Source organism: Schistocerca americana, chromosome 2 (genome assembly GCF_021461395.2).
Source record: "Schistocerca americana isolate TAMUIC-IGC-003095 chromosome 2, iqSchAmer2.1, whole genome shotgun sequence".
In the NCBI taxonomy this organism is placed as follows: Eukaryota; Metazoa; Arthropoda; class Insecta; order Orthoptera; family Acrididae; genus Schistocerca; species Schistocerca americana.
In genome coordinates, this window is record NC_060120.1 from 234432489 (window position 1) to 234456469 (window position 23981).

Sequence of the window (23981 nt, forward strand, 5' to 3'; positions counted from 1 at the left end):
CCACGAGATGCGGGCCGTCGACGGTGTCGAAATGAAGATATTTCCACTGGGCGCCCTCGTAGAATCATTCACCCCTGTCCCCAAATTAATCTTGGGTTTGAACGGCAGCACAATCAAGTTTTTCGATGGAAATGAGCGTTTGGTGTCATTGGCCGGGAGGCCCCTTGCGGGGCAGGTCGGGCCGCCTTGGTGCAGCTCTTATTACATTCAACGCCGCACTGGGCGACCTGCACGCCGGATGGGGATGAAAAGATGAAGAAGGCAGCACAACACCCAGTGCCTGAGCGGAGAAAATCTCCGACCCAGCCGGGACTCGAACCCGGGCTCGTAGGACTGCAATCCGCCACGCTGACCACTCAGCTGTGGGGGCGCACGTGTTTTTCAATGAAAGTGCATTAAATTACTAAGTAACTGTTCAGAAAAAAACATGTTTCCATTCTATTGTGGCGGGGTGCTACAGCAACCAATTTCGAATTATTTCAGAATGTAAATAGTATTGATGCGGATTTATTTAGTACCAGTGACACTTTTCGCCCTTTTGAGGCAGCATCAGATTGTGTAAAAGTAGCTGGATATGTAATCCATCCGTCGTAAAGCCATATAAAATGCAAAACGAGCGGTAAATTAACTGGATGTGTAATTCATTCGTCATAAAGGCATACAGGGTGTTTCCGTAAGAGCGTGAAAAACTTAACAAGGCATGGAGGATGCTCCACTGAAAAATTTGACGTAGGAACCTGGGGTCAGAGAAGGCGGCTTAAGGAGAAAATAAGAATTAAATCACGGTTGTGTGTACTTTTTGCCGGTCGATGTGGCCGAGCAGTTCTAGGCGCTTCAGTTCGGAACCGCGCGCCTGCTACGGTCGCAGGTTCGAATCCTCCCTCGGGCATGGATGTGTGTGCTGTCCCATAGTGCTTAGAGCCATTTCGACCATTTTTGTGTACTTTTTAATTTACACTAGTTACAGTTAACTGCAAATACCATCACTGACACAATGAATGTACCATTTGTACTGTACCTTACAAAATGTGCTGAAAATGACGGCCTTCATCGTCAATGCAAGCAGGACATCGGCGAACAAGATTCTGACGCACCCTGACAGATATCCCTGGTGCGTTTCGAATCAAATCACAGGCACCTACTATTCTGGAAAGTAATTGCGTTTACGCATCCACTGGGGTCTCATATACAGGGTTATTACAAATGATTGAAGCGATTTCACAGCTCTACAGTAACTTTATTATTTGAGATATTTTCACAATGCTTTTGCACACAAATACAAAAACTCAAAAAGTTTTTTTAGGCATTCACAAATGTTCGATATGTTCCCCTTTAGTGATTCGGCAGACATCAAGCCGATAATCAAGTTCCTCCCACACTCGGTGCAGCATGTCCCCATCAATGAGTTCCAAAGCATCGTTGATGCGAGCTCGCAGTTCTGGCACGTTTCGTGGTAGAGGAGGTTTAAACACTGAATCTTTCACATAAACCCACAGAAAGAAATCTCATGGGGTTAAGTCGGGAGAGCGTGGAGGCCATGACATGAATTGCTGATCATGATCTCCACCACGACCGATCCATCGGTTTTCCAATCTCCTGTTTAAGAAATGCCAAACATCATGATGGAAGTGCGGTGGAGAACCATCCTGTTGAAAGATGAAGTCGGCGCTGTCGGTCTCCAGTTGTGGCATGAGCCAATTTTCCAGCATGTCCAGATACACGTGTCCTGTAACGTTTTTTTCACAGAAGAAAAAGAGGCCGTAAACTTTAAACCGTGAGATTGCACGAAACACGTTAACTTTTGGTGAATTGCGAATTTGCTGCACGAATGCGTGAGGATTTTCTACCGGCCAGATTCGCACATTGTGTCTGTTCACTTCACCATTAAGAAAAAATGTTGCTTCATCACTGAAAACAAGTTTCGCACTGAGCGCATCCTCTTCCATGAGCTGTTGCAACCGCGCCGAAAATTCAAAGCGTTTGACTTTGTCATCGGGTGTCTGGGCTTGTAGTAATTGTAAACGGTAAGGCTTCTGCTTTAGCCTTTTCCGTAAGATTTTCCAAACCGTCGGCTGTGGTACGTTTAGCTCCCTGCTTGCTTTATTCGTCGACTTCCGCGGGCTACGCGTGAAACTTGCCCGCACGCGTTCAACCGTTTCTTCACTCACTGCAGGCCGACCCGTTGATTTCCCCCTACAGAGGCATCCAGAAGCTTTAAACTGCGCATACCATCGCCGAATGGATTTAGCAGTTGGTGGATCTTTGTTGAACTTCGTCCTGAAGCGTCGTTGCACTGTTATGACTGACTGATGTGAGTGCATTTCAAGCACGACATGCGCTTTCTCTGCTCCTGTCGCCATTTTGTCTCACTGCGCTCTCGAGCGCTCTGGCGGCAGAAACCTGAAGTGCGGCTTCAGCCGAACAAAACTTTATGAGTTTTTCTACGTATCTGTAGTGTGTCGTGACCATATGTCAATGAATGGAGCTAGAGTGAATTTATGAAATCGCTTCAATCATTTGTAATAGCCCTGTACAAGCGACTTTAGATATCTCTGTAGGAAATGCTAACGGGGATTGAGGTCAGATGACCTCGCAGGCCTTGGAATAGCACCTCCCCTTCCAATCCAGCGACCAGGAAATACTTCCTATTAATCAGGCTCGTCCTCCTCGTTTCGTTGCAGGAAATGAAGAATGTACATGTAAATAAACAGCATGTTAGTTGTAAATAAGCTGGAAAACAATAATGCTAGACAAAGCGGAAGACAAGTTTACTTCCATATCTCCGTAAGCTGGCTTCTCCGACCCCGGGATCCCTACCTCAAATTGTTTACTGGAGCATTCTCTATATCCTGAAAGACACATAATGCTATGCATCTCGTACCTCTAAGTATCGTTTACGTATTTTATTTTGTAACAATAATAATTTCAGTCAATTGTTCTCGCCTGCACAACCAACAGCATCACGTCATTCTCAAAGAATGCAGTGTGATGACTGACGCATTGCAGTATAATTCATTTCTTCATTAATCCGCTTCGGGCAGAACCTTCTCGTTGGCCATTGTCAAGTTGCCACCATCGTGCATGTTGGTACTCTTTTCGCCTGTCTGGTTGAAGTACTGCGTGGCAGCCCATGCACTTGAATGAGTTTTACAGACGTATTGATACAAGGATTGTCTCCCAATTGTACCCGAATTCCACCAGTCAGCAAATATTTTTTCTTACGTTGCCCTAGCCTTATCACCTTGCGGGAAGAAACAAAAAAGGCGCCTGTACGGCCGACATAGTCGACCCTTCACAATCTTTGGATTAATTGGAGCCATTCTGTCTGGGTGTGGCAAATTTCACAAACGTTAGTGTTAATTCATTCTATTCTTGGAGACAAAGCATTTAAAATTCACTCGGCTATACTCGGACATCATGACGTGCGTTTACCGTAAAAAATTGGCTAGCGAGTTATTTCTATCTTGTGATGTAGCCAGAATTGCCGTACGTCAGCTTTGTGTCGGATAAGATAAATGTAATCTCCGTCAGAGTCGTATGTAGCAGCTGTGCATTAGACGATTATACTAATGCCAGCTTATTCCTTGTTTGCTGAATTGTTGTCCCTGAGCTTGCGTATGATGACGCCACAGCAGAATTTCGTCATTACGTTATAACAGAGCGTATCTGCTATTTTTCTTGCTGTCGGAAAACTAATTGACTTATTGCAAAACATCTGGCGGTACTGTTTCAGCTACATGCGCTGGATAGCCAGAACATCTTCACCAATTATCTATCGCCGAAGGGAGTATGTGGAGATTACTTGGAGAGCACGGGACGCGGTCTGATAGGTTCATAGCAGGTGGCTGAGGTACAGGAAACCTTTCGTTCGCATCTTTGCGCAGAGTACGTGGCAAGCTGTTGATATTAGCGACACTGCCAACGGCTAAATTGTAGTGACGCAGCAGCTGGAACCAACAGCCGCGGAGATGGCGATGTTCACGCGACCATCGAATCCTGCCGTCATTAGCGTACTTAAAAATTCGACGAATGACGATGAGGTCACTAGCAGATATCTGTACGTTCTTCGTCTTCTTCTTTTGTTCACAATCCGTAGATATACCAAATAAATTAACAAACGACGGAGCTGATCCTCTTTGGTACACAAAACGGGTTAGAACACTGTTGCAGAAACAACGAAACAAACATGCCAAATTTAAACTGACGCAAAATCCCAAAGATTGGCGACATTTTACAGAAGCTCGAAATTTAGCGCGGACTTCAATGCGAGATGCTTATAACAGTTTCCACAACGAAACTTTGTCTCGAAACCTCGCAGAAAATCCAAAGAGATTCTGGTCGTATGGGAAGTGTATTAGCGCCAAGAAACAATCAATGCCTTCTCTGCCCGATAGCAATGGAGATACTATCGAAGACAGTGCTGCGAAAACAGAGTTACTAAACACAGCCTTCCGAAATGCCTTCACAAAAAAAAAAAGGAATTAAATATTCCAGAATTCGAATCGAGAACAGCTGCCAACATGAGTAACGTAGAAGTAAATATCCTCGGAGTAGTGAAGCAACTAACATCATTTAATAAAAGAAGTCCTCTGGTCCAGACTGTATACCAATTAGGTTCCTTTCGGAGGATGCTGATGCATTAGCTCCATACTTAACAATCATACACAACCGTTCGCTCGACGAAAGATCCTTACCTAAAGACTGGAAAGTTGCACAGATCACACCAATATTCAAGAAAGTTAGTAGGACTAATCCACAAAATTACAGGCCCATATCGTTAACTTCGATTTGCAGCAGGATTCTGGAACATATATTGTGTTCGAACCTCGAAGAAAACGGTCTATTGACACACAGTCAACATGGGTTCAGAAAACATCGATCCTGTGAAACACAACTAGTTCTTTATTCACATGAAGTGTTGAGTGCTATCGACAAGGGATTTCAGATCGATTCCGTATTTCTGGATTTCCGGAAGGCTTCTGACACTTACCACACAAGCGGCTCGTAGTGAAATTCCGTGCTTATGGAATATCGTCTCAGTTATGTGACTGGATTTGTGATTTTCCTGTCAGAGAGGTCACAGTTCGTAGCAACTGACGGAAAGTCATCGAGTAAAACAGAAGTTATCTCTGGCGTTCCCCAAGTTAGTGTTACAGGCCCTTTGCTGTTCCTTATCTATATAAACGATTTGGGAGACAATCTGAGCAGCCGTCTTCGGTTGTTTGCAGATGACGCTGTCGTTTATCGACTAATAAAGTCATCAGAAGATTAAAACAAACTGCAAAACAATTTAGAAAAGATATCTGAATGGTGCGAAAGTGGCAGTTGACCCTAAATAATGAAAAGTGTGAGGTCATCCACATGAGTGCTAAAAGGAACTCGTTAAACTTCGGTTACACGATAAATCAGTCTAATCCAAAAGCCGTAAATTCAACTAAATACCTATGTATTACAATTACGAACAACTTAAATTCGAAGGAACACATAGAAACACTACGCTTGTCCGTCCTCTTTTAGAATACTGCTGCGCGGTGTGGGATCCCTACCAGATGGGACTGACGGAGTACATCGAAAAAGTTCAAAGAAAGGCAGCACGTTTTTTATTATCGTGAAATATGGGAGAGAGTGTCACAGAAATGATACAGGATTTGGGCTGGACATCATTAAAAGAAAGGCGCTTTTCGTTGCGACGGAATCTTCTCACGAAATTCCAATCACCAACTTTCTCCTCCGAATGCGAAAATATTTTGTTGACACCGACCTACATAGGGAGGAACGATCACCAAGATAATATAAGGGAAACCAGAGCTCGTACGGAAAGATATAGGTGTTCATTCTTCCCGCGCGCTATACGAGATTGGAATAATAGAGAACTGTGTACGTGGTTCGATGAACCCTCTGGCAGGCACTTTTATGTGATTTGCAGAGTATCGATGTAGATGTAGATGGCAGCAGTTCCCGTTTTCCATTTTTCCCTGTCTTCTGCAAGTCTCTTCAGTTTTACGAGTAAGTAAGTTATCAGTTTCAGATTTTGTTTTATCTGCCGATGCACTGAAGCTTTGGTCTTCCGCGTACGCTCTTCCCAGGTACTTTTCCTTCTATTAACTTCAAAACGAAGAAGCAATATCTGATAGGCATTCAGCCTACCGTTCCTTCCGTTCCTTGATAGTCATTCACGACGATCTTTTCTCTCCCATGTTGTTGAAGACTTCATCAGTGGTCATTCTCTCCGTCCATGAGATCTTCAGGTCTTTTCGCCAGGACGATGCCTCAGATGTAGGGCTGGGCAAATGATACGTACGAACACGCTCGAAACTTCCCAATACTCTGCAAATCGATACAGCATCGAGTTTGTTCGAACCATCGCGTGACATTTGGCTCGCGAGGCGGGAATGCAAGGGATACGCAAGGATACGCAAGTAAGTACGAAATAGACACAACAATAAGCTATGGCTCTGCATAAAATTTGAGTTTCGTGAATCGCAGGACGAAATAGCATTAAACACTATCACTGCGCAAACTCCTGTTGTGTATGAACAACTTCATAATACGCGTTCTCATAGAGCACCGGTATATATGACACATAAAAATTTTTGCTAATTCTTAAGTAAAGGCAACACAAAAACGAAAATATTGTCCTCTAAAAAATACCACCTGACTGAACCCAGTATAATATTTTATTTCTTTATGAGAAGTGTTAATAAATTTTCAAAGTAGGCAGGAAAACAGCAATTAAGTCCCTGTTCACATATTAAAATAACAGGTAAAAACGTTACCAGATTATAATCTGTTTGACGGCAACATTCAGATGAAACAATCAAGACAATTAATCAAGAATTAAGTGCTAAAGAAACGAATTATATCGCAATAAAGTGACTGTAATATTTACCCCGAGGATTAATTACAGCAGTAAGACCCGTCTTGGAGATGGCACCATCAGACGTCAGTAGATCACGGGACGGGCGGAAGGACGATAATTGGACAGAATCATAATTGCAATCTTTTATTTGTTTATTAGTTGTCGTTATTACGCATGATTACCACCCTAGAAGGTATTTCAGTCAGTGTTTCAATTATTTTTATTATTAAAATCCACAATGTTTAAAAACGCTAAGACAGGTCATTGTGATAGTACTAACAAAACTCATTAGATCGCGACTCGATCAAGAGATAGAACACAACCTGAAATTTCCCGAACTGTGACGTAAACTGTTCGAAAGTTAGAGTCGTGTTCAAACACACCCCTACTCAGAAATCTTTAGTCTCTTCCTCTCTGGCTCCGAGCGGCTATAGATGTAGATTGGCCATGCATGTGGGTCTAGTATGCAACCAGTGGCTTTTTTAATTTTGGTACGGATTTTATTATACGGTTATTTCTTTTTCAAGCCCCGTCCCCTGCATCTGATGATGTCAGACGGTGGTGTGAATGGTATCAAACTATGTGCAACTAAATACTGTGTGTGTGTGTGTGAGTGTGTGTGTGTGTGTGTGTGTGTGTGTGCGTTTTTAAACTGGCAAAATGTACGTTCATCGACATCATTAGTCGATTCCTCCTCACTGCTAAGTGTCATGACTTCATCTTGTATTTATTTCTTAAGTAACTGAATTCTTAGACATCTCCATCCACTGCGAACTTCAGCTGTTCTTCATGCAATGCGAAGAGGTAGATCGCAAAACCATCTTTTCTACACTATCCCCTTCTCTTCTGGAAGTATTTGTGACTGACACGGGAAAATAAGCCTCAGTGATTCTAAGTTCTTCTATAACGGAAGTATTGGTTCTTCTTTCTGCCCACGGTACGTGGAACATCTTCCGCCAACACCACATCTCGACGGCATTATTTCGCCTCTTGACAATAGTTCTCACGGTCCATGTCTCGCAGACGTTCAAGAACACAGGGAACACCGATTCCATCAAGCGGATCTTTGTGTATTTTCCGGTTCAGCCAAATCTTAGTGTTTTTGAACATTGTCGCCCATCAAAGGACGATCCATCGTTTTAATTACGTATCATACTTCCTGTGTTATTGATCATAGATTCTAGATATAAACCACAATTCACTTCTCCAGATCCTTTAAGCAACCTGTCAGTTGCCGATTAATAACGGTTAGTTTGATCTTTTTCATGTTTATCTCTAGATCGAAATTTAAACTAATAGTCTTCCTCACTTCATGGAATGACACTAGTGTCATCAGCAAAGCATAGATCGTTGATTTTCCATGTCACGTACTCTGCATGGATGTTATAAACTGATGAACCAAAACATTATGACCACCTGTTTAATAGCTTTTTTGTCAGTCTTTGGAACGAAATACCTCACTGATTCTGCGTATCAGAGATCTGGAGGTTAGTTGGTAGGTTTGTGGAGGTGTGTAGCATTAGATGAGTACGCACAGGTCACATAATTCCCGTAAATGACGGGCCGCTGATATGCGTACGCGTTGATGGCGCCTGACATGGACCCAGATGGGTCGCGTAGGACTTACATCAGGCGACTTTGGTCGCCGAGACAGCAGCGTGAGTTCGCTATAATTCTCCTCAAACCACTGTAGCAAGGTTCTGGCTCCGAGATACGGACAATTATGACATCGCCGTCAGGGAAGACTTCAAGCGTGAAGGGATGCAGGTGGCTCAAAAATTGGCTCTGAGAACTATGGGACTTAACATCTTAGGTCATCAGTCCCCTAGCACTTAGAACTACTTAAACCTAACTAACCTAAGGACATCACACACATCCATGCCCGAAGCAGGATTCGAACCTGCGACCGTAGCAGTCGCGCGGTTCCGGACTGAAGCGCCTAGAACCGCTCGTCCACCGCGGCCGGCGATGCAGGTGGTTCGCAGCTGTCAGTTTGTCTTCGATTATTACCACTGATCCCATGTAACCGCAGAAGAGTGTCTCGCATAGCATAATAATGCTCCCACCAGACTGCGTCCAGCCGCGCTGCAAGTTTCGAGCCATCGCTCACCTCGATGACTGCGTTTGTGGAGACACCCAGAGATCTAGTGTAGCAAAAAATGTGATTCGTCAGAAGAGCAGACACGAATCCCTGTGTTCCCGTGCCCACTGCAATCGTAATTGATGATTTCGTTAGGTCAACATGTGAACACGTAGGGGTGGTCTGCTGCGGAGCTCCTTGTGCAACAATGTACGATGAACGGTGTACTGAGAAACACTTGTGCGTGCACCAGCACTGTGCTCTTTCGGCAGAGATGCCACAGATCACCATCTGTCATACTTTACAGAGCAGACAATCCTCAGAACTCTACATTTTGTGAAGATTCGTGGACGTCCATTTAGCGCCCATAGGTAGTTTCACTGTCCTACCTCTTTCCGTAGATGCTCACGACAGCACGTGAACATTCAAAAAGCTTCGCAGTTTTCGAGATACTCGTTCACAGGCTCCGCGCAATAATGACCTGCCCTTTATCAAAGGTGCTTGATGCATTTTTCCATTTTCAGCCCATGTCTTTGCTGGGGTGATCCCCCGTTTCTGCCTGCTGCACTTCCATAGGGCATGCGAAACCACGATACGGCATCCAACGTCGCAGTGGGCAGTAATGTTTTGGCTTATCAGTGTAGAGCTGAGGTGACAGTATACAACCTTGTCTGACTTCTTTTGTCACGTGAAAAATTCCGAGTATTCACCGTCCACCTTTATGGCTGCAGTACGACTGTTATGAAGACTTTTTATCAGAATGAATTTTTCATGAACACCACGACCCTAGGGTCTAGCTGTACATGGTTCAGATAGCGTTCCTGTAATACGATTTCTTCATGTTGAGGATTTCCGCCTGATTTCACGCAGCCCACGTAACGTAACTGACGTGAGTGACAGCAAAGTGTGGCAATGGAGCAGGAATTTCGATGCAGGACGTATAGACGTTCATGGAGCAGTCAGTCAGGGAGGGAAGCGAGTGTCAATCGATGACGGTAACTGAAGAAAACTTCACAAGCCAAGATCGCTAAAAGTTTATAGTATGGCCGGTTTGGACAGAGTATGCTATCAACATCGGATCTTATACTTTTGAATTTTTACAACATATTATCCATCACTGTTACAAACATAACATCCGTTGATGACAGCATAGCTCTGTCGAAACCGGTCTCATCTGATAAACATTTAACGCGATCTTGGCGTGTGAAGTTTTCTTCAGTATCCATACACTACAGATAGACGCCACACTGAACATGACAGGAATATACAGAGTGGCCCACTCAAACGTTTCAGCGCAGATATCTATGGAACAACAATAGATACTGAGAAACTATTTTTGGCGCGTGAGAATCTAAGGCAGGGGTTCATGAAAGTAAATACTATGAGACATTCTATAACATAAGGAAATATTGTTCAAAATGGCTCTGAGCACTATGGGACTTAACTTCTGTGGTCATCAGTCCCCTAGAACTTAGAACTACTTAAACCTAACTAACCTAAGGACATCACACACATCCATGCCCGAAGCAGGATTCGAACCTGCGACCGTAGCGGTCACGCGGTTCCAGACTGAAGCACCTTTAACCGCACGGCCACACCGGCCGGCACAAATATTGTTTCCAACACAAGCTTGTGTTTTTTTTTTAATGGACACCCAGTACTATTTCTTAAGCAATCAATAACGTGAAAAATCACGAAAAGAAAGGCATTGGTCGCATCGCAGTATATCGATTACATACAGATAAACTTGATAGATAGATTTGGTAGGACATGTTCTGAGGCATCAAGGGATCACAAATTTAGCATTGGAGGGCACCGTGGAGGGTAAAAATCGTAGAGGGAGACCAAGAGATGAATACACTAAGCAGATTCAGAAGGATGTAGGTTGTAGTAGGTACTGGGAGATGAAGAAGCTTGCACAGGATAGAGTAGCATGGAGAGCTGCATCAAACCAGTCTCGGTACTGAGGACCACAACAACAACAACAACAGATAAACTGGAAAGCCAAGTCGAAGCTTTAAATAAAGGGAACGCGCCGCTAATGCACATCCCGAGACGCAATCGTGAGCCCAACGTTGCCCGTAATCGCGATGTAATTGACATACTACGATGTGACGGATGCTGTACTTATTGCTATTTACTAGAAACAATTCAAATGTCCGGTCACACCCAATGAAAAATAAGGATAGGGTTTACTCGCTCGTGCATTACTAATCTTCACTATAATACTAGAATGAATATAACGGTACCGAAATGCCGAATATCACCGGCCAGAGTAAACACAATTAATGACTGCCCAAGGATCTACGAGTAATAGAGAGGTAAATGTTAGCTGTATGAGGGTGAGTCAAATGAAAACCTTAAATATTGTTTTAAATATTATTTATTGTCCAGAAGTGGTACAAAGCTGTATCAATTTTCAACATAATCTCCCCCACGCTCAATGCAAATCCTCCAGCGCTTACAAAGTGCATAAATTCCTTTAGAAAAAATTCTTTTGGTAGTCCGCGCAACCATTCATGCACCGCGTGGCGTACCTCTTCATCAGAACGGAACTTCTTTCCTTCCATTGGTCCAAACATATGGAAATCACTTGGGGCAAGGTCTGGTGAGTATGGTGGATGAGGAAAACACTCAAAATGCAGGTCTGTGATTGTTGCAACTGTTGTACGGGCAGTGTGGAGCCTTGCATTGTCATATTGCAAAAGGACACATGCTGACAGGAATCGATGTCGCTTTGATTTAATTGGAGGCCGCAGAAGATTTTTTAGGAGATCTGTGTATGATGCACTGGGGACAGTGGTCCCTCTAGGCATGTAATGCTCCAAAACAACGCCTTTTTCGTCCCAAAAGAGAGCCACCATAACCTTCCCTGCTGATGGTTCTGTTCGAAACTTCTTTGGTTTTGGTGATGAGGAATGGCGCCATTCCTTGCTCGCTCTCTTCGTTTCCGGTTGGTGGAAGTGAACCCAGGTTTCGTCCCCAGTAACGATTCTTGCAAGGAAGCCATCACCTTCTCATTCAAAGTTCCGAAGAAGTTCCTCGCAAGCATCAACAAGTCGTTCTCTCATTTCAGGAGTCAGCTGCCGTGGCACCCATCTTGCAGACACTTTGTGAAACTGGAGCACATCATGCACAATGTGGTGTGTCGACCCATGACAAATCTGTAAACATGCTGCAATGTCATTCAGTGTCACTCGGAGGTTTTCCTTCACTATGGCTTCAACTGCTGCAATGTTCTGTGGAGTCACAACTCGTTGTGCCTGACCTGGACGAGGAGCATCTACCACTCAAGTCACACCATTTGCGAAGTTCCTACTCCATTCGTAGACTTGCTGCTGTGACAAACACGCATCACCGTACTGAACCTTCATTCGTCGATGAATTTCAAAAGGTTTCACACCTTCACTACGCGGAAACCGAAAACAGAACGCTGTTCTTCCCTGGTGCAAGTCGCAAGTGGGGCGGCCATCTTTATACTGATACTGCGACGGTATGAGTGCATCTGCACTGTTGCCACCTACAGGCCATTCTGCACGCTGTTTGTAGCACGCTTACCAACTTACAGGATAACGGTGCGAAATTTCGATTTGTTGTTACAAATTTAAGGTTTTCAGTTGACTCACCTTCGTACGTACATGTACGTCAGTTACATAATTGTACATGATATATACAAGACATGTCACTACACATTTTTGACGATTGCATTAGAATTGAACTTTTCCACAAGGTGAAACGGTTACAGAAATCCATCGATTTAGGAATTGTTGGTGTAGTACACTGACCGATACTGTTCCGTAGTGTGTACGTAGATAAATAACACATGCAAGAGGGCAACCGTTATGTACGTATCAATGCCTGTATTAGGAAACTCTAGTATTACTTTCCGCCCTCGTGATAACAGTGAAAGTAAGATTACGTACGTCAATCACATCGCGATTATGAGCAACGTAGGGTTCACGCTTGCATCTCGCGATCTGCAATAGCACCGCGTTTCGTTTATTTCAAGCACCAGTTAGCTTTGCAATTTCTCGGGATGTCCCTGACGTACAGCTACGTAACCAACGCCATCCTTTTTTTTTTTTTGAGTTTCCAAAACATTAACTGTGTGAAAATTAACAGGGGGTGTCCATTAAAAAAAACGTAAGTTTGTCTTGAAAATAATATTTGCTTACATTTTAGAATGTCTCATAGCGTTTAGTTTCATGAGCCCCTCCCTTAAATTCACACGCGCGAAAGTCGTTTTTGAATATCTAATATTGTTCCAGAGATATCTGCACCGAAACGTTTAAGTGAAAATGGCCCTGAGCACTATAGGACTTAACTTCTGAGGTCATCAGTCCCCTAGAACTTAGAACTACTTAAACCTAACTAACCAAAGGACATCACACACATCCATGCCCGAGGCTGGATTCGATCCTGCTACCGTAGCGGTCGCGCGGCTCCAGTCTGTAGCGCCTAGAACCACTCGGCCACTCTGGCCGGCAAACGTTTAAGTGAGCCACCCTGCATATCAACCGATGATCTTGTCCAGTGAGTGAATCAGGCGATTCGAGAAAACCGTATATGATGGGCAATTCAGAACAAACGATCAGAAATGTTGTCGTCTGTCATTGATCTTCTTCATAACAAAACTCGGCCGCACATAGCAGTTGCAATAAAGACGTTCCTGCAGCGTTTTCTGTGGGAAGTGTTTAATCACGCACCATTCAGCCTGGACTTGGCTCCCTCTGATTTTCATCTCGTTGCTCACATGAACTGCTGGCTATGATGACAGGTTTGGCACACACGACGAGCTGCAGGCCAGTAGAGAGAATTAGCTGCTGCCTTCAGTGCCGAGGGCACTGGAAACTTCATACAACGTTATGATAAATGTTGAAACCTTCCCGTCTTCTCTATACCTTTTGTGTTATTGATAACCTTCCCTTTTACAATAACCTATGTAACCTTCCCTTAGGATTTCTATCTCTTGCTTAATAATAACAAATGAAATCTTCGCTTCGAAATTTATTCTCTTTCTCAATCTTCGCATACAAATTTAATTGCTGCTTATTAAAAGTGATTTTCTGATTATTTCGACAAAACATAGAATGTGTCGTCGTCGTGGCTCTCAGTCGTTATCTGCAATAACCCAAAAGTGTTCCTTACCTTTTCTTACTGTTACTGGATCGCCATCTGACTGCTACATCGAACTGCGACATGAATATACTTACTCTGGTTTACTATACTCTATTAGCTGCTGGTGGGCTGTCATAGTAAGTGGCTGTATTTATTACCAACGCTGACGTTATTCTTTAATAGCAAAGATGACGTTATTCTTTATTTAATTTGACCGAAGTTACGTAATTCATAGTTACACTTTTTCTTGACAACAATAAAATTTTTGCAAAGTTTTATGTTGATGGTTTTTGGGATGGATTATAATCAGTAATGCAACATTGCTGGCAAAATTTAATTGTATTCCGAAAACGCTTCAAATATTTACTGTTGGTAATGAAATGATTTTACAAACGTTCAAATGGGACTTACTTTTTACAATAATCTTACAACTAGCATTGCGCAAACATACCTTCAGTAGTCTTGAGTTTCGCAAAGAAAATAATTCAATAATATTAGTTCCTCTTATGATAATAGTTAGTTGATGTCTCTGTAAATCGTAGCTGGTGGCTGGCAGGCACACTACTCCTCTCAACCTCTCGCTTCAGACCTGCTACCAACTCGCTTCACATCTCGCTTACTACTGACTTCCTACGAACGCTAAAGTGCGGTCTCTCCTGCCAACAATACTTTCAGGTGCAGACAATCCCTGCTACCATTACAATATGTATCAATGCGCGGTCTTTCCCGCTCTTTTCTTAAAATGTATCCGTACGCGGTTTCTCCCGCCCTTTTTAAAGATATATCAACAATACTTTGGTGCAGACATTCCTTGCTACCACAATTATTTCCAACATGACAAATATTAATTATTCCTACTTAATCCTATTAATAAAATATAAACATCTTTCATAAATTGTGATTTGACAATAGACAATAGAAATATACACGTCTTACAATGTCTAAGTCGAATCGCCGACTATGTAGAGAAGTAGCTGGTAGGTGTAGCTAAACGTTGCAAATAAAACCCGTGTGTGTGATCTGAGGTTATCCTGGCGTACAGAAATCTTGAAAATTTCTCGGGTATTCAGCCGGGTAGCGTCGTCCAAAAGGTGAGATATTTCGGCAAGCCGACTTTTGCCATCTTCAGGCGTGAAGATGGCAAGAAGTCGGCTTGCCGAAATATCGGACCTTTTGGACGACGCTACCCGGCTGAATACCCGAGAAATTTTCAAAAAACCCGTCTGATTTTCACTATGGTTTCCGTTTCGCGAACAATTAGACCTTGGTGGAAAAAAATAGCCCTCCTACACACAAATCTGCCGGAATTGTCGCCTTGTCTTCCTGGCCAGCCTCGCTTGTCGTGTTGTAGGGCGGCCAGGGACGGTAACCTGGACATCCTGAAGGAAGCGACGTCCACCCAGTGCAACGCCAGGGATGAAGACGGCATGACGCCCACGCTGTGGGCCGCCTTCGAGGGTCACCTCAACGCGCTCAGCCTGCTCGTCGGCCGCGGGTGAGTCCTCCAGACAGCTCTTATATACCTTACTCACCTGCCTGCTACATGGGATGTCATATTCAACTAACTTGCCCTAGGTTACCGCTAGGCGCTTTGAGCAGTTTTCAAATAATTCAGCTCAACGCGAGATTTACATATGTTTACGAGAGCGCGCTGATAAGTAATGCCTCCGGATTTTTTATGTGAGAACTCTTACAGCGTTTTAAAAACAACAAACGTTATTAACATTCTACACTTTTGTTCTTATGTTCGGATTTATTTCTCAACTCGGTTACCGTGGCAACGAACACGTTCCCCCAAGCGAGAGGCCAGTATTTTGATACCGTTACTGTAGAACGTTTAGTCACAGGGCCACAACCTCACCTCTGCTTACACCGCTTCATCTCTAACAATGAGAAATCATCGGAGGTGTTCTTTAACCCTTTAACTGCTCTGGACGTGTTAACGCGGGCGCCTTTGTACCTGTCCCTGTGTGCTCTGAACGTGTTTACGCGCGCCACCAGTCCTTCTACGCCGACACATTCAGAGTAACTGGTAGAAGGTAAACACGTTCAGGGCACACAGGGACAAGTACAAAGGCGCTCGCGTTAACACGTCCAGACCAGTTAAAGGGTTAAGTTTTGGAAGGAGTTGAAAACCCGATGGGGCGAAGTCGTACTATATGGAGGATGATCGATGACAGTGAACCTAGGAACTTGGACTGTTGCAGATGTCGCAGCATTCGTGTGTACTGCGGCGTTGTAACGCTGTAGGAGAAGGTGCTCCATGTGTGGACGAACTCTTGGAATTTGAATCTCAATTACAGCACGCTGTTTCTCATGTACCAACACACAGCACAAAGAAACTGGTATAGGCAAGCATGTTCAAATAAAGAGGCAGAACACGGCGCTGCGGTCGCAATGCCTATATAAGACAGTAAGTGTCTGGTGCAGTTATTAGGTCGGTTACGGCTGCTACAAAAAAAATGGTTCAAATGGCTCTGAGCACTATGGGACTTAACATCTGTGATCATCAGTCACCTAGAACTTAGAACTACTTAAACCTAACTAACCTAAGGACATCACACACATCCATGCCCGAGGCAGGATTCGAACCTGCGACCGTAGCGGTCGCGCGGTTCCAGACTGTAGCGCCTAGAACCGCTCGACGGCTGCTACAATGGCAGGTTATCAAGATTTGAGTGAGTTTCAATGTCGTGTTATAGTCGGCGGACGAGCGATGGGACACAGTATCCCCGAGGTAGCAATGAAGTGGGGATTTTCCCGTAGACCATTTCACGAGTGTATCGCGAATATCAGGAATCCGGTAAAACATCAAATCTCCGACATCGCTGCGACCTCAAAAAGATCCTGCAAGAACGGGACCAATGACGACTGGAGAGAATCTTTCAGCGTGAGAAAAGTGCAACCCTTCCGCAAATTTCTACAGGTTTCAATGCTGGGCCATCAACAAGTGTCAGCATGCGAACTATTCAACGAAACATCATCGATGTGGGCTTTCGGAGCCGAAGGCCCACTCTTGTACCCTTGATTACTTCACAACACAAAGCTTTACTCCTCGCTTGGGCCCGTCAACACCGATATTGGACTGTTGATGACTGGAAACATGTGGCATGCTCGGACGAGTCTCATTTCAAATTTTATCAAGCGGATGAACGTGTACGGGTACGGAGACGACCCCATGACTCCATGGAGCCTGCATGTCAGCAGGGGACTGTTGAAGCTGGTGGAGACTCTGTAACGGTGTGAGGCGTGTGCAGTTGGAGTCATATGGGATCCGTGATGCGTCTGTATACGACTCTTACAGGTCACAAGTACGTAAGCATTCTGTCTGATCAACTGCATCCATTCATATCCATTGTGCATTCCAAACGGACTTGGGCAATTCCAGCAGGACAATGCGACATCCCACACGTCCAGAATTGCTACAGAGTTGCTCCAGGAACATTCTTCTGAGTTTAGACACTACTGCTGGCCACCAAAGTTCCCAGACATGAACATTATTGAGCATATCTAGAATGCCTTGTAATGTGCTGTTCAGCAGAGATCTCCAACCCCTCGTATTCTTACGGATTTATGGACAGTCTTGCAGGATTCATGGTGGTCAATTCCCTCCAGTTCTACTTCAGACATTGTCTACAGCCCTATCGATCTTATGGAGGAACAGAGCTAGCTGAGTTTCACGAGATCTCTACTTTCGGAATCAATCTTGATTTCTGTAGAGCGGCGTTTCGTCTTCAAATACGTCATAGTTCTTTTTTCTTTTTTTTTTGTCATCAGTCTACAGACTGGTTTGATGCGGCCCGCCACGAATTCCTTTCCTGTGCTAGCCTCTTCATCTCAGAGTAGCACTTGCAACCTACGTCCTCAATTATTTGCTTGACGTATTCCAATCTCTGTCTTCCTCTACAGTTTTTGCCCTCTACAGCTCCCTCTAGTACCATGGAAGTCATTCCCTCATGTCTTAGCAGATGTCCTATCATCCTGTCCCTTCTTCTTATCAGTGTTTTCCACATATTCCTTTCCTCTCCGATTCTGCGTAGAACCTCCTCATTCCTTACCTTATCAGTCCACCTAATTTTCAACATTCGTCTATAGCACCACATCTCAAATGCTTCGATTCTCTTCTGTTCCGGTTTTCCCACAGTCCATGTTTCACTACCATACAATGCTGTACTCCAGACGTACATCCTCAGAAATTTCTTCCTCAAATTAAGGCCGGTATTTGATATTAGTAGACTTCTCTTGGCCACAAATGCCTTTTTTGCCATAGCGAGTCTGCTTTTGATGTCCTCCTTGCTCCGTCCGTCATTGGTTATTTTACTGCGTAGGTAGCAGAATTCCTTAACTTCATTGACTTCGTGACCATCAATCCTGATGTTAAGTTTCTCGCTGTTCTCATTTCTACTACTTCTCATTACCTCCGTCTTTCTCCGATTTACTCTCAAACTATACTGTGTACTCATTAGACTGTTCATTCCGTTCAGCAGATCATTTAATTCTTCTTCACTTTCACTCAGGATAGCAATGTCATCAGCGAATCGTATCATTGATATCCTTTCACCTTGTATTTTAATTCCACTCCTGAATCTTTCTTTTATTTCCATCATTGCTTCCTCGATGTACAGATTGAAGAGTAGGGGCGAAAGGCTACAGCCTTGTCTTACACCCTTCTTAATACGAGCACTTCGTTCTTGATCGTCCACTCTTATTATTCCCTCTTGGTTGTTGTACATATTGTATATGACCCGTCTCTCCCTATAGCTTACCCCTACTTTTTTCAGAATCTCGAACAGCTTGCACCATTTTATATTGTCGAACGCTTTTTCCAGGTCGACAAATCCTATGAAAGTGTCTTCATTTTTCTTTAGCCTTGCTTCCATTATTAGCCGTAACGTCAGAATTGCCTCTCTTGTCCCTTTACTTTTCCTAAAGCCAAACTGATCGTCACCTAGCGCATTCTCAATTTTCTTTTCCATTCTTCTGTATATTATTCTTGTAAGCAGCTTCGATGCATGAGCTGTTAAGCTGATTGCGCGATAATTCTCGCACTTGTCAGCTCTTGCCGTCTTCGGAATTGTGTGGATGATGCTTTTCCGAAAGTCAGATGGTATATCGCCAGACTCATATATTCTACACACCAACGTGAATAGTCGTTTTGTTGCGACTTCCCCCAATGATTTTAGAAATTCTGATGGAATGTTATCTATCCCTTCTGCCTTATTTGACCGTAAGTCCTCCAAAGCTCTTTTAAATTCCAATTATAATACTGGATCCCCTATCTCTTCTAAATCGACTTCTGTTTCTTCTTCTATCACATCAGACAAATCTTCACCCTCATAGAGGCTTTCAATGTATTCTTTCCACCTATCTGCTCTATCCTCAGCATTTAACAGTGGAATTCCCGTTGCACTCTTAATGTTACCACCGTTGCTTTTAATGTCACCAAAGGTTGTTTTGACTTTCCTGTGTGCTGAGTCTGTCCTTCCGACAATCATATCTTTTTCGATGTCTTCGCATTTTTCCTGCAGCCATTTCGTCTTAGCTTCCCTGCACTTCCTATTTATTTCATTCCTCAGCGACTTGTCTTTCTGTATTCCTGATTTTCCCGGAACATGTTTGTACTTCCTCGCTTCATCAATCAACTGAAGTATTTCTTCTGTTACCCATGGTTCCTTCGCATCTACCTTCTTTGTACCTATGTTTTCCTTCCCAACTTCTGTGATGGCCCTTTTTAGAGATGTCCATTCCTCTTCAACTGTACTGCCTACTGCGCTATTCCTTATTGCTGTATCTATAGCGTTAGAGAACTTCAAACGTATCTCGTCATTCCTTAGTACTTCCGTATCCCACTTCTTTGCGTATTGATTCTTCCTGACTAATGTCTTGAACTTCAGCCTACTCTTCATCACTACTGTATTGTGATCTGAGTCTATATCTGCTCCTGGGTACGCCTTACAATCCAGTATCTGATTTCGGGATCTCTGTCTGACCATGATGTAATCTAATTGAAATCTTCCCGTATCTCCCGGCCTTTTCCAAGTATACCTCCTCCTCTTTTGATTCTTGAACAGGGTATTCGCTATTACTAGCTGAAACTTGTTTCAGAACTCAGTTAGTCTTTCTCCTCTTTCATTCCTTGTCGCAAGCCCATATTATCCCGTAACCTTTTCTTCTACTCCTTCCCCTACAACTGCATTCCAGTCGCCCATGAATATTAGATTTTCGTCCCCCTTTACATACTGCATTACCCTTTCAATATCCTTATACACTTTCTCTATCTGTTCATCTTCAGCTTGCGACGTCGGCATGTATACCTGAACTATCGTTGTCAGTGTTGGTCTGCTGTCGATTCTGATTAGAACAACCCGGTCACTGAACTGTTCACAGTAACACACCCTCTGCCCTACCTTCCTATTCATAACGAATCCTACACCTGTTATACCATTTTCTGCTGCTGTTGATATTACCCGATACTCATCTGACCAGAAATCCTTGTCTTCCTTCCACTTCGCTTCACTGACCCCTACTATATCTAGATTGAGCCTTTGCATTTCCCTTTTCAGATTTTCTAGTCTCCCTACCACGTTCAGGCTTCTGACATTCCACGCCCCGACTCGTAGAACGTTACCCTTTCGTAGATTATTCAATCTTTTTCTCATGGTAACCTCCCCCTTGGCAGTCCCCTCCCGGAGATCCGAATGGGGGAATATTCCGGAATCTTTTGCCAATGGAGAGATCATCATGACACTTCTTCAATTACAGGCCACATATCCTGTGCATACACGTTACGTCGTAGTAGGCGAGCATAAAATGTATTACATAAATCTAGCTCAGTTTGCCGTCAGCGATGTTAGCCTGTAATTATGTGCTTCTGTCCTACGACATTTCTTGAGATCTGGGATGACCTGCGCTCTTTTCCGGTTTCTGGGTACCCTTCGTTGCTCCAGCGACCTACGATTAACTACTGCTACAATGGGAGCAACTACTTTCGCACAATCTCTGCAGAATCTTACAGATATCTCATATGGTCCCAATGCCTCTCCACTACTAAGCGATTGTAGTTGCTTTTTCTGTTGAAAGATGACTCATCTCAATATGTGTCATTTCTACAATTGACCATTCGTGCTCGTTCCATTTCACGTTGCTTTGCAACGTTACTACACTTTTTTTTTGTCGATGTGACTACGTCAAGCAGCACACCGGTAACAACCTGTTCGAACCTTACAGGATTTTTGCCTCTTTGAGTTAAGTGTGGTTCAAATAAAAATAAGTGGAAAGGGTGAGGAATACTTGTTTGCCGGCCGCGGTGGCCGAGAGGTTCTAGGCGCTGCAGTCCGGAACCGCGCAGCTGCTACGGTCGCAGGTTCGAATCCTGCCTCGGGCATGGATGTGTGTTATGTCCTTAGGTTAGTTACGTTTAAGTAATTCTAAGTTCTAAGGGACTGATGACCTCCGATGTTGAATCCCATAGTGCTCAGAGCCATTTGAACCATTTTTGAATACTTGTTTCGGTTACTGTACTAAAGCGTTAATTATATCACCGATCGTCGTTTACAGCTCAAATGACATTACACGTACAGTTAGGAGCGCGAGACGTGGACCCGTTAGGCTTTATCTGCATTGCGTGCGTGTTCACGGTTGCTGCACTCAGGGTGCGGCCGACGAACACGAGAGGAAGCGGGCGTTTCCGTGGTGCGAAAAGCGGGTCGCACAGCCGGCAGAGACCCTCTCGTGTTTGGTGGGAGCATACAGACATGCAGAGTTCCGCGAATGTCCGAAGAACTGCGTGTTGTCGCGTCACGGCTCAGGTCCTTCACCAGCTTTGGTGACGCAATCATGACGTTGACGACAGTGTGGACTGAAGTCTACTAACCTACCTTTAACGGAGTAGTAGAGAGGAAGTCTGCTAAAACGCTTATCCCAACTGATTTTGGAACGGAGAGAAGAAGGTGTCTGGCTTCGTAGGAAGTGAATAAGAGTGCAAAACTTAATGATTCAGTTTAAAAACCATTTATTTCCCAATTGTTCAACCTTATTCGTAGAGGTGTCTTTCAGTGGCCTTACATCTTTGCAAATGAATGATTACATCCTACGACTCTGTGTGTTAGTCCTTGCACCAAATCCCGGTTCTTGAGTTCTCCATTTCGCCATCAGAGACAAGTGCTCCATTTGCAACGCCCTTCCGAAAATACACAATTAAATACCTTAACCACAGTGGTAGACAAGTGCGAGGCAGCGCTTGTACCTTTTTATTTACTGACTCATCAAAAATATCAACTATTATTCATTGAGACTGTTCGATCTTTACTAACAGTCAGAAAACTCAAATTGTTGTCGGATACGTATAGGAAACTCAGTTGCCCTCCCTCGAATGTGTGCGGACTTCTCGTAGTTTTCACTGTATCGGCATCAGCGTATCACTCTATAGTGATTCCGAGGCTCGGCTCTGGTACCGCGCCGGCCAATGTGGCCGAGCGGTTCTAGGCGCTTCAGTCCGGAACCGCGCTGCTGCTACGGTCGCAGGTTCGAATCCTGCCTCGGGCATGGATGTGTGTGATATCCTTAGGTTAGTTAGGTTTAAGTAGTTCTAAGTGCAGGCGACTGATGACCTCAAATGTTAAGTGCCATAGTGCTCAGAGCCATTTGAACGGTTTTCTGGTATCGCTTCTTCAGATTCCTGGCAATGACTATCTTGACCATCCTGCACTGGCGGTTTGTGTAGTGGTTTTCAGGGCTTTTGTGCGATTTCCTCCCGTGGAGATCCTTTCCCTGAGTCATCCGAAAGACTTCCATAAGATTCTTCCAGAGGTTCTCGAACATTCTGGCTGTTCTCCAGCGTCTGCTACTCGCCTTAGCGTTTCTTGACCTATCCATTGCAGCATCGCCGCTACGTCAGCAGGTTGTCTACAAGTCTGACTTCATACAGAGCGCTGTCACATTTTTCTGATATCTGCCTCACACCACTCCCTGTGCGTTGTCGTAAATACTATTCTCAACAAAATTTTCTATTTTTCTTGCAGCCATGTCACTTCTTATGTTAACAAAATTCTTTGGCCCTGACATTGCAAACAGCTAGACAGGGTGAAAGTCAATAAAACCGACAAATTGCAGGGATGGATTCCTGACTGTAAATGGAGGGGAAAAGGTCCTGTGAACATGTGTCGGGAAATGCTTCGTTCTCGCGGTAGATGGCGCTGGCGAATGAAACTTCCTCCGACCACGTGCCGTGTGTTCCCTGTGTGTTGCAGGCTGTGAGATTGACGCAGCATACTGTATAAGCAGGAGAATGGTCTGGTATTAATGTTGGGAACAAGCCGAAATGCCGTCTCTGTACGGCCAAGCAGAAGGAAATGGTCGAGAGGCAGTAATATCCTCCCTGCACGCTCTTTTGTCTGAAAGGATCCATGATCAGACAAACGCCCAAAAAGAGCTTGAAATGTTATGTAATGTGTTTGGTGTTTGTGAGGGTACTTGTTTTTGGTATAGCCGTTCTGCCTCTCGACCGCTTCCATCTGCTTGCCTGTGCACAAACGTCATCTCGGCTTGTTCCCGACATGAATACCAGACCAATCTGCTGCTTACAGTACGCTGCTTCAATCACACAACCTGTAACGCACAAGGAACACACGGCACATGGTCAGAGGAACTTTCATTCGACAGCGCCATCTACCGAGGCAACGATGCATTTCGGGACACTTGTTCATAGGACCTTTTTTCCTCCTTTTGCAGTCAAGAATCAGTCCCCGCAATTTTTCGGTTTTATTAATGTTCACCCCATATTTATGATGTCGCGATTATTGTAGTTTTGATCGGAATTGCTCCAAGACATTAAAAGTTCATTGCGTTATGAACTTCCTTACCGTTTTCTCTAGAATTTAACTCCGTCGCTTTACACATAAGAATATCATTAACAACAACAATTAG

At 44.0% G+C, this 23981-nt stretch overlaps 1 protein-coding gene across 1 annotated transcript in view; it reads left to right on the forward strand.

Moving 5' to 3' along the window:
• Positions 1–23981, forward strand: part of LOC124595234 (ankyrin repeat and SAM domain-containing protein 4B) — a 290543-nt gene that overhangs the window by 72466 nt on the left and 194096 nt on the right. The window contains exon 2 of the mRNA XM_047133892.1: positions 15409–15552. Coding sequence (XP_046989848.1) covers positions 15409–15552 — 144 coding nt within the window. The remainder of the gene's footprint in view (positions 1–15408; positions 15553–23981) is intronic.